At 45.4% G+C, this 11808-nt stretch overlaps 1 protein-coding gene across 1 annotated transcript; it reads left to right on the top strand.

Moving 5' to 3' along the window:
- The first annotated feature begins 610 nt into the window (after positions 1-610).
- sepsecs (Sep (O-phosphoserine) tRNA:Sec (selenocysteine) tRNA synthase) lies at positions 611-10733 on the top strand. The gene is made up of 12 exons (XM_018759528.2): positions 611-690; positions 973-1104; positions 2264-2418; positions 2650-2768; positions 3090-3248; positions 3382-3535; positions 3801-3903; positions 4127-4256; positions 5024-5115; positions 7046-7139; positions 8306-8396; positions 9714-10733. The coding sequence occupies exons 2-12, from the start codon at positions 991-993 to the stop codon at positions 10003-10005; spliced, it is 1503 nt and encodes a 500-aa protein (XP_018615044.1). The 5' UTR covers positions 611-690; positions 973-990; the 3' UTR covers positions 10006-10733.
- The last annotated feature ends 1075 nt before the right edge of the window (positions 10734-11808 follow it).

The raw sequence follows: 11808 nt of genomic DNA, 5'->3' as shown, positions 1-11808 counted from the left end.
TAGTTATCTACATTGATCTTAAATCAGTGTACAATACAAGTGTCTTTAAAGGGTAGGTTCAGTGAAATGATTTATATGGAAATGCCATAATCTTATTTAGTTGTACAATATTTATTGAGTTTCATCCTACCCCCCCGTTGTACTATTTGCAAATGAGGAATTCCCATTTACTGTTACTGCATCAACTGCAAAAATCTTAAAAATTTATTCCTCTACATCCATGACTCAAAATATGTTTTCTTCATAGTTTGATACAAGCTATATATTCATCCAATGCAAAGTTATTATAATTCTTTAATCCTGAGATTTTTTAAATATTTTTTTCTTTTTTAACACCACACCAATTGAATTGTAGAAATGAGAACGAAAAAAAAGCCGTTGGAATACAAAAGTTACAATTTAGATGAAAATATGAAATGATTTATAGAGAGTTGCGTTTTAAATAGTTTTTTATTAGTGGGGTTTTGAACAGTATTAACGTATTGTTTGATTTCATTTTATTCTCAACAGGAAGATTACGGCGACGCTCTATGATGTCATATTGCGCGACCGTAAATACCGAATTGTCTTAGTCACGTTGTCGTGCTCTATGACGTCATTATCGTGCGCCTGCAAGTGTTGTGGTTCAATTGGTTCTGTCAGTGTATCACAGATTAGAAGTGAGCGTTGCCTGTAGCTTCGAAGCCAAAGGTAAGTACTTTCTTTCTGTAGTTGTCCCTGTTTTCACTTCGAACGGCACAGTTCCTTTTGCTTTTAACGTCACTTCACCGTACAGGTGGGTAACATCATGATTCAGGCTCTGTTAGTTACTAGAATGATTTAGTTTAGCGTACCGAACGGGCGAAGTTCAGTCAGACAGAGCCGCTTTTCCTTTCCCACAGCGAGAGTCGGCGGAAGGTGACGAGACGAGTGTGACGAGCACAAGTCCGACGGGCCAAACTGTGACTGACGGTCGTTTGTTTGCACACACAGCCAGCAGCAGGCGCTGAAATGAACAGTGAGAACTTGGGTCTGTGTGAGAAGCGCGTGTCGCCATCCTACGTGCGACAGGGAGCGCAGGCCCGCCGCGGGCACGAGCAGCTCGTCAGACACCTGCTGGAGCAGGTAAGTAAGGGGACACTGAGGGAGTGAGTGAGTGAGTGAGTGAGAGAGAGAGAGAGAGAGAGAGAGAGAGAGAACTCGAGCTGCTTTAGCAAGCCCTCCTTGGACAACTGGTAGCGTTAGGGTTGAAGCTGCTGCTGCTGTTGTCTTTGCTTTGGACCTAAAGGTTGCAGGTTCAGTTCCCACCTTCAGCCTGTAGTACCTTGAACAAGATACTTACCCTAGTAATTACTCCAGTAAAATTACCCAGCTGTACACATGGTAAATAATTACAAGTAGCTGACCATTCATTGTAAGTCTCTTTTGACAAATCATGTCTGTCTTTCACTGGGGTTTAAGATCTCTTTATTCCTCCTCTCACCCCTAATTGTTCTTTAAGGGCCTTTTTCAGCCTGCCCTTAATCTGTGTTTAAACATGTTGTATTCACTATGGCGGGGCGCGGTGAGGCGGCGGGTTTGGCTGGGTCCTTCTCTCTGGTGGGTCTGGGGTTCGAGTCCCGCTTGGGGTGCCTTGTGACGGACTGGCGTCCCGTCCGGGGTGTGTCCCCTCCCCCTCCGGCCTTACGCTCTCTGTTGCTGGGTTAGGCTCCGGTTCCCCACGACCCCGTAGGGGACAAGCGGTTCAGAAAATGTGTGTGTGTGTGTGTGTGTGTGTGTGTGTGTTTTCTAACAATGCCTCAGACATTTGACCAAATCTCGTTTTTACAGGGGGTGCGGTGGCACAGCAGGTTTGATCGAGTCCCGCTCTCTGGTGGGTCTGGGGTTCGAGTCCTGCTTGGGGTGCCTTGTGATGGACTGGTGTCCCGTCCTGGGTGTGTCCCCTCCACCCTTATGCCCTGTGTTGCCGGGTTAGGCTCCGGCTTGCTGCGACCCTGCTTTGGACAAGCAGTTTCAGGCTCTGTGTGCGTGTATATTCACTATGTACAAGGGTCACGCAGATCAGTGGACGTGACATTGGACTTGTCACTAATGGGCTGAAGGACGAAGGCAGTTTAAAAATTAAGCGACAGCAGATAAAGCTCTACAGTGCAGTACCATAATGCCTGTTCAGAAAGGGGGATTTTTCTTTAGTGGACAAATATTTTTCCAGGCTGTAACACTGAACATGTGGCCCTGACCAGGTTGTCTGCTGTCCTGTTAAATTTCCTGTCTCCCTTCGAAGGGGAAGTGTCCAGAGGAAGGCTGGAATGAGAGCACCATTGAGCTCTTCCTCAGTGAGCTTGCCATCATGGACAGCAACAACTTCCTGGGGAACTGCGGGGTGGGAGAGCGCGAGGGACGTGTGGCGTCCAGCCTGGTGGCCAGGAGGCATTACAGGTGAGCTTCAGGGGCAGGTAAGGGAGGACAGACCTGCTGTTAACATAAAACTACCTGCGTATGTTCTTTACAATATGAATATCACAGTATGATGTTGCTGACCTTCATTAAATGTTGTGCTCTTTATTCACTTTTAAGATGAGCTCTCATCCAGAGTGACGCACAAAACAGATCTGTGAATTGTGGAATTACAGTATTTGTGTGTGTCTTGTTGGGGTGTGTTATTCCCAGGCTGATCCATGGCATTGGCCGATCTGGGGACATCGCTGCCATTCAGCCCAAGGCTGCAGGTTCCAGCCTCCTCAATAAGCTCACCAACTCTGTGGTGCTGGACATGCTGAAAATGGCAGGTGTGTTAATTACACAAATCTCACTACCTATTATTGTTATCCAGGAAGAGGGTCAAAGTATTTTGCTCAGTGGGGTGGACGATGTACACTGATGTTAAGCGTAAAAGCAGTGAATTAGCAAGGAATAGTTTTATTTAAGAAATTTTTTGTTAAACTTTTGGAATTTTGAAGAAAAAGTCTTAGCCAAATGAACAAATAATGTTTTCTGGTTGGTTGGTTGGTTGGTTGGTTGGTATTTATTAAATATGTCTTCTGATAGAAGGTAAACATTTGCTCTTGTACCTGTTTCATAGGGACAACTATTTTTGTGTGACCCTACAGGTGTGCGGAGTTTGGCTGGCTGCTTTGTGGTTCCCATGGCAACAGGAATGAGTCTGACACTGTGCTTCCTGACCCTGAGGCACCGGAGGCCCAAGGCACGATACATTATTTGGCCGCGCATCGATCAGAAGTCCTGCTTCAAGTCTATGGTGACAGCAGGTGAGGGAGGAGCTCTGCTCTGATTCCCAAACATGTTACAGATGAGACTGCATGATGTGCCTGGAGCTCTGGGGTGTTCTGGGTTCCTCCTGACAGCAAGTCATCCCTGTGGCCATCCCTCCCTGCCCTGCAGGTTTCGATCCCGTGGTGGTGGAGAATGTGCTGGAGGGGGACGAGTTACGTACGGACCTGGAGGCGGTGGAGCGGAAGATCGAGGAACTGGGTGCCGAGAACGTGCTCTGCGTGCACTCAACTACATCCTGCTTTGCTCCCCGCGTGCCTGACAGGTCTCTGCGCTACCTGCGCAGGATGGACATTGCCATTGTGTATTTCACAAGCTTCATAAAGTGTGACATTGCATAAAACAATGTCCCACAAATATAAAAAGTAACATTACTGATCAATTGTGTCAACAAAGCTGCCACATCCATAAGAAAGTGGTTTCACTGTGCTGAAGTGAATAGTGTCCTGCCTTTTTTGAGTCTTGCAAGTCTTGTGAGTCAGATGTAAGGGGTGTTCACTGGAAATGTGCTGTGTTCTTTTCTGGTGCAGGGTGGAAGAGTTGGCTACAATATGTGCAAAACATGATATTCCCCACATAGTTAACAATGCATATGGTGTGCAGTCTTCCAAGTGCATGCACCTCATTCAGCAGGTATGCCCGTCTGCTTGCCTTCAAGACTGTTTTAGTCATTTGTGTAGAGTCCTCTTGTGTAATTCTAACTAAAGTTTTCTGGCTCTTGTGCATCTTGTAATACTACATTTCATCTTCGGTGCAGGTAGGGGGGGGGGGGAAGGGCGACGTGGCAGTACTGCTGTAGTGTAAACTGACGCTTTGCTTGTGGAAGTATTCACATGCTGGATTGTTTTTCACTCAGGGAGCTCGTGTTGGAAGGATAGATGCCTTTGTTCAAAGTCTGGACAAAAACTTTATGGTTCCAGTAGGTGGCGCAATCATAGCTGGGTTCAACGAGTCCTTCATTCAGGAAATCAGTCGCATGTATCCCGGTAAGAAGAGAGCTTGTTGTTACGTGTCCCTTCGAGCTGTGTTTATAGTAAGGCTGCGCTGGTTGTGTTGCATACCAGCAAACTACAAATACCCTCATCATTTTAACTCCAGTTGCTGCATCATGCTCATTGGTGTTACAGCAAAGTATTGACACTGATATGCAGTAATAGATTTATTGTCATAATTTACACTCATTTTATTTACATTTATGCTCATAAGCATATCAGGTGATTCTGTCCAGCATCTTTCAGTTACTGTTTTAATTACTTTGTACACCTTTGAGTGGTTTGAGTCATCCTATAATATAACATTGTCATTAGTAATATTCTGTTGCTACATTCTACACATTTCTTCTTATACATTTTCATTGTGTGGTTAATGGACAGTTACAGAATTGAGTTATTTTAGGAATCAGTGGTTTACGTTTCTTACAGTCTCCTATTGTACCTGTGCTCGGTTGAGCTCGGGGTGACTTCAGGGCATCTAAGGTGGCCTCAGATGCTCTGGGCCCTTGTGTTGTGACAGTAAACTCTGCCAGCTGTGTTCTCTCTGGCTGGTGCCATGTCTCTGAGATGGCCTTCTGACCTTGACTGATCATACTGCAACTGTTACAAGGGCTAGGTAGGTAAATGTATCCACAAACTCAACACGGTGTCAGCTTGGGGCAGGACAGGTGGCATAATGATCCCTTGCTGTGGAAACATGTCTTCTTGTGGCGGCTGGTACATCCAAGAGGGCAGGGACTGACCTCCTGCTCTTCCCCCAGGTCGAGCTTCGGCTTCTCCCTCGCTGGATGTACTCATCACTCTCCTGACACTAGGGGCCAGTGGCTACAGGAAGCTGCTGAAGGAGCGCAAGGTGAGTCCAGGAAACATGCGGAACTTGTTTTCTGTAGAATATGTCCACCCCTTCCCTTCCCCCCTTGGATGGAAGTAGACAGTCTGCATGAATGAATGTTGATAGAGGAAAACAGTAGGCATGACTGAGGACTGTAGAGGAGATTGATTTCTGAGCTTTCAGATCATTAATGTTTTATTGTCTAGCTCACATGTAATAGCAGCCGCAGTACTAATGTGCAGCTTTACATTTACATGTTCTGTTTTCAACAACTCGACATCTTTCAAGAACCATAAATGGACTTTCTTTGTAAGCCTGTATTTCTATGAGGGAATGTGTGGTGAGCCATGTATTACACATGTACACATGCAAATACACCATTACCTTGTCTTTCTTAACCACCCATCAGTCACTCAAACTATGAAGGAGCTGTGAAGTGAGCTTTGCAGTCTGTGTGAAGGCTGACAGGGAGGCTGTGGGGAGCCTCTGCTGGGCATAGACCCCCACCAGCAAGCCTGCTGTCGGGTTCCCGGTGCCCATGTGTGCAGAGGAGCTATTTCTGTACTTCGATCCCTGTGCTCGATGGTAAAAGCAAATAAAGCAGTGCTGGCACAGCAGTTCCTGTGGCCTTATCTCGCTCGCTCTCTTTCTGGCCGTCGGAGATCGACTGCTCGGCTGGAAGCCTCAGATGAAGCTCTAACATTAGCACCATCAAGGGACTTTGTTTCGTACTGTTGTGGTACTTTGGCTCTCTTTGATGAATCAAGCCAGTGGACGGGAATCGTTCCGTCACTGCCTTCGTTGTTAATGTTCCAGTGTGTGCTGGGGGGAAATGGATCTAACGGGGCTTTTTGTGTGCTCTGGCTGTGTGGCCCATACAATGTTCTACAGCTGCCCCCTCTGCTGCTGTGGCAAGTGGCTGAATCAGGACTTTTTGCCCTGCCTCTTTACTTGGTTCCTGTTTGTTGTCTAGGCAATAAGTGAGTTGTTGAGTGGCCCGTTTCAGCTGGGTCATTCCAGGTCTACACGCATCAGAGCTCTTTGTGCGCAATGCAGGACTGTGGTGAGACCTGCACTGCTGCATTTGTTAAGCTCTTTCTCCCTAAGTATACCATCCACTGAACAAAATCAAATTACTTTAGAGGTAAAACAGCGCTTATTAGCAATTACTTTACTTTTGTGCCATTCAGGTCCCCTGTACTGCAAAGCAGTTCTGTTCTGCACTCTGTGTGAAGTCTCAGTGCCAAACCAAAAGACCAAAGAGTGTTTTTGGTTTAATATCTTGCACAGTAGTTGACTTTTACCTATACACATTCTTCACATCCCGCAGCTCTCACACTGGTTCCTGCCCAGCAGCATCTCTGCTGAGTTGGTTGCTCTCTTTAAACACTGCCTGTGATATTTTTACATGGTTCTGTGCATCAGTGTAGGTTTCAGAACTGTCACTTTGAAACTGGAAGGTCCCTGGTTTGCATTCTTGCCCCTCCTGTAGTTCAGTTGATTAAGGTACTACTTGTCCTGGGTTGACACAGTAAAAATTACCCAGGTATATAAATGGGTAAATCGCTATCTTAGCGTACCAGCCTAACGCTGTAGATCGACTTGGAGAAAAGTATCATGTAAATTATAGTTAACAGTTGCAGCAGAGTTTACATCAGCCAAAGAACTTGATAGGTGGTTTTAATGCAGAGGTCAGTCAAGATGCCCTGGGTGACCTTGATTTCAGTCCCCCCCGAGCAGTGCCATTTTTAACAGGTTTTCACATCTGGATTGAAAAAAAATGACAATAGCTGTCATTTGTTGTGAAATGCTTTGTCAGTGAGATGTGTTCCGTCATGGGCCCATGTGTCATGGACCACCTGCAGCGTTGGAGTGGCTACATTAGCAGGGAATGGCAGTTGGGGATGGAGGTGAAGTAAACTTCATAAAACTTGGTTTGCTTTGCCTGAAGGAAATGTACACCTACCTGGCAGAGGAACTCAAGAAGCTGGCTGAAGCTCATGGCGAGAGGTTGCTACACACCCCACACAACCCCATCTCCCTAGGTATTCAATCCTTTACAGAGCCACTCCTGCAATGTAACGTAAATGTTTATGTGTATCTCCAAAAAAAAAAAAACCTACTAGGAAGGTGATTAGGAATTGGTGATATTCTGGTAAAGTTTTATGCAGCTACTTGTGCGATGAATGTCAGTCCATATGGTGAAGGAAACTAGCTGCACTTAATCACACATGTGTAGCTATATCTCTTTCTCCTAAGGTAATGCACACATTGTATTTGGAGAAAAGCATCTGCTAAATGAATAAATCACAAACACACACACATTGTCTGAAACCGCTTGTCCCAAGCGGGGTCGCGGCGAGCGGGGGCCTAACCCGGCAACACAAGGCGCAAGGCTGGAGGGGGAGAGGGGACACCCAGGATGGGACGCCAGTCCGTCGCAAGGCACTCCAAGAGGGACTCGAACCCCAGACCCACCAGAGAGCAGGACCCGGCCAAACCCGCTGCACCACCGCACCCCCTAAATGAATAAATGTAAATGTATTGTTGACCACAAGACCTCTGCTGAAGCACACTCCCACCATTCTATGTGCAACTGTTTCTCTTAGAAATGCTTTGCACTCCATTGTTGAGTACTAGCATAAAGATCACTTGATATAAAACACAGTTGTGGAGTTTTATATAAGCAAATATGCAATGCACTTGCGTACACACAATGGCTACAACTGTTTGTCCTGAGTGGGGTCACGGCGAACCAGAGCCTAACCCGGCAACGCAGGGGACAGGGCTAGATGGGGAGGGGTCACACCCCAAACGGGGCGCCAGTCTGCCACAAGGCACCCCAAGCAGGACTCAGACCCCAGACCCACCACAGAGCAGGCCCTGGCCAAACACTCTGCACCACTGTACCCCCCTCCCCCCATATAAGCAAATGTTATGCAAATTATAATGGATGTATGATCACACTGTGTAGGCTAATTATTGTCATGACACTTCACATTTTTGAATTACGTGTATATTGAGCGTAGGACCTTTATTGTTGTGTTCAGCTGTTTCTCTGTTACATTTACCATTTAAACAGTTAATTTTTTCAGAATTTGCTCATGATTCAGTGAGCATCATCTCGCTGACTATGGCCTCATTCGGCAAAGTGAGGGAAGGGTTGGATGTGACACCCACTTCCCCTAACCTGCTGTCTCCACCTCTTCAGCCATGTCCCTGGGGAGTTTCCAGGCCAGGTATCCCGAGGCAGTGACACAGCTGGGGTCCATGCTGTTCACCAGACAGGTGTCTGGGGCTAGGTGAGTGTGCGTCAGTGTGATGTGACCTTCTCTTAAAATGGTCGCATGAACATTGTCTCAAGGCCTTTTTCCACCAGAATATGGAGTTTTAATCACTCTTGTAATATTTTGCAACACATTTGCTCTCATTTCCTGGCTCTCCCTATAGCGGATGGTAGTGATTAATACAGTACTAATTAAATCTCATTTCCGCAGCGATAAATCATTCATTACACTTGTTCACCTGCGGTAACACCACTGCAGTGATTTGAGTCACTATGATATACTGTAGACTGTATGGATGCTCTATTAGTCTGTGCTTCAAGTACAAGTTCTGTACTGTTTTGAAGGTATCCCCCAATACCCACAATGCCAAAGTAACAGAAACCAGCCACAGACCATCATCGAGGATTCACCCATCTTAGTGATATGTTACTCCTCTATAATGGGTGTGCTATTATAGAGACACAACTCGGGACACCTGCCTTAATTTTTTTAAATTCTAATATTTTTTTTCCAGTAGTCTCCTGTACTACATTCACAGCAATATGCGGAACTCAAACCCGGAGGCTCGAAGCCGAGATAAGCAAGTACACCCCATTCTGCACTTACGATCTATCGTGCGTGTGGATGGAGTGTTAGATTATGTCCTTTGGGACACCAGATATGGAGACAAGAGTGCAGGCAGTACACAAAGCTCAGCCTTTTGGCGAATACAGGTCCTTGCAGTGGATGAAGGACCAACCGTGTTCTTCCTGACAGCACTGCCGCAGTGCATTCTTTAGTTCCCCACACCTAAACAGCATCTGGGATACCATCAGTTTAAAACGATTTCATGCTCAAAGCTCACTGTTGTAGTTTCCTCATCATTTTGTTAGGTTTGTGGCAGCCATGAATAAATCATTAATGAACGTGGTGTTTTAGAATGTCTATTATTGAAATAAAAATGTGTAAATACTTTCTTCTTTTCTTCATCTGTTTAGTAATTAGCTCTCTTCAGCTTCCTGTCTGAGGTGTTGCGTACATTGGATGAATTGAGAGCATCGTTAGCTGTTTGTTTGGTGGATGCTTTTGATTAGTGCAGAGAGAGAATTTATTTCTATCAGTGTGTTTTCACTGAAGCAGTATTGAGGGACTTGGACTTCCACTACCTGGTGATCCAGCGTCAGTCCTTGAGGGTGTGAAGTACCTGCCCTGTGATGGGGTGGTGTTCCTTTAAAGGTGTACAATGCTGTGCTTCCAGAATAGTCTTTGGACAACTTTGATCCTGTTCTTAACACATACACAATGAATGAATGAATATGTGTTATAACCTCCATCTCTCACTCTGTGTTGCAGAGTGGTCCCACTGGGCAATGAGCAAGTGGTCGGTGGCCATACCTTCAAGGGCTTCATGTCTCACAGTGAAATGTATCCGTGCCCCTACCTCAACGCTGCTTCGGCCATCGGCATCACCCGTGCCGATGTGACACTCTGCATTCGTCGGCTCGACAAGTGCCTCAGGAGCCTGAAGAAGGAGGCTGGTGTGGCGGGACATAAATGTGATGGGGCAGATCGAGGAATGGAGAACCACAGAGGGGCCGGTCAAGATGTGCAGGAAGCTGGTAGTGCAGATGAAGGCATGGCGTGAGGCAACACATCCCCTTTGCTTTGTGACAATTGAGCAGAGCTTCCAGCACCAAGCCATCTGTGGAGTGTCATTTCAGTGGAGGTGAGAAGATACCCCTGAGAGCTGCCTTTGTCCTTCGTGGTGAACCACCTCACCATGGAAAATCACACGCTTTGTGGTGATCCAAAGGCCAGTCTGGAAATGAATGGCAATTGAGTTCCTGAAACACTGCAGCTGAGTGTGAAGGTTTTGCGGTGTGAAGGACCCAATGTTCGGTTGTGCTGTCAGCACGTAACTCCCGGGACGTCTAACATAATAAAGCCTGAATTTCTCATTGTTTGCTATTTAGCGTTTCCCGCGGGACCTCTTCATAATTCAGACTGCAGTGGCTGCACTGTGCCTTGCATTTTATAACTCGCCCACTAAAATAATGCACAGCAGGCTATCATGAGCATTTTAGATATTCAGCCTTGAGGAACATCTCACTGGAGTGAAGATGGTAAAGAAAAACTGACCTCATGCCATTTTAGGCTTCACTTACATTGACACAGTTTTTCACAGGTGGAATTACAGCTGTAAACTATAGGAACAGGCCATGAGAAAAGCAGGCTTTGAATCAAGTGGGCCAGAGGGTGGTGTTGTAGTTTGAGCCGCTGCCTTGTTATCACAATAGATTTTAACCCATATCAAATTGCAATACTTTACCCTGAATTGATATAGTAAAAATCCCTGCTGTATAAATCAGTAAATCATTGTAAACCACTTTTGATAAATGTCCATTAAACTAAAAATAATTGACTTTTTTCTGCTACTAGGAAAGCCTTTTATAAAAACATATCCTGTGATGAACATAGAAAAGCTGCTAATAGTTAAATGGTCTTTTTTTTTTTTGGGTAAGTTCCAGCTGTGATGTGGTACTCCAGGAGCAGACTTCTCCTGCCTGAATCTCAGCTGTTTTAAGTGTGAAAACAGTATTTCATGTGTCAGTAGTTGTCTATGCTTCCTGTGTCCACATTATGGAACGGTCAAGGTCTCACTTTCCATCAGCCTGAGACAAACTAGGAGTGTAACCTCTCCAGCATGTCCATCCTATTGCATACACCCTGTGGAACACATGTACCAAGGCAGCGGACCAGTGAAGTACTTGAGATACACTTCTCATGGCTGCAGTTTTTTTTCCTTTCAAAGCGCTGCGTATTGATTCTTTGTGCTGCAGTTTAAATCTTTCAGGGCGTGTGCTGCGGACCTTGCATTCCTCTTCAACAGAAACTCGTGTGGATGAGAACGTGGATTTATGCTGACAAGCCAGTCGTGACACATTACAAAACACATTTTTTTTCTCCTTCACTGTTCTTGAGTACATGTATATGTGCATATGTAAACTACTGGAGAGTTTGTGAATAATGAAGGACAAGGATAAACAGCATTTTGTCTATTTAATGTTTTATTGATTTTGATTCGGGGTACCATTGAAGTGTGCCAATATACACATTTTTTTTAAAGTAAGATATTTCCTTTTACATAATATTGTAATCTACTTTTAACATGATGATTTTGTCACTTGTATAGTCAGTGACAGACCTATTAATATTACCGTGGCTATGCTTGGCTTACGGCCACACTACCCTGAATACAATCCCAATCTCATTTAATCTTAGAAGGTAAGCAGGGTCAAGATGGTTAGAATTCGGTACTTGGATGGAAGACTATGACTGTACTTATATTTTTGTTTTCGGCAGCTGGGGCGTAGTGGTTAGAGCTGCTGCCTTTGCATCCACAGGTTCAAACCTTCCTTCTGCCTGTAGTACTCTTGAGCAAGTTATT

Source organism: Scleropages formosus, chromosome 5 (genome assembly GCF_900964775.1).
Source record: "Scleropages formosus chromosome 5, fSclFor1.1, whole genome shotgun sequence".
NCBI lineage: Eukaryota > Metazoa > Chordata > Actinopteri > Osteoglossiformes > Osteoglossidae > Scleropages > Scleropages formosus.
The sequence above is the reverse complement of the archived record's forward strand: the minus strand, read 5'-3'. Positions and strand labels throughout refer to the sequence as shown.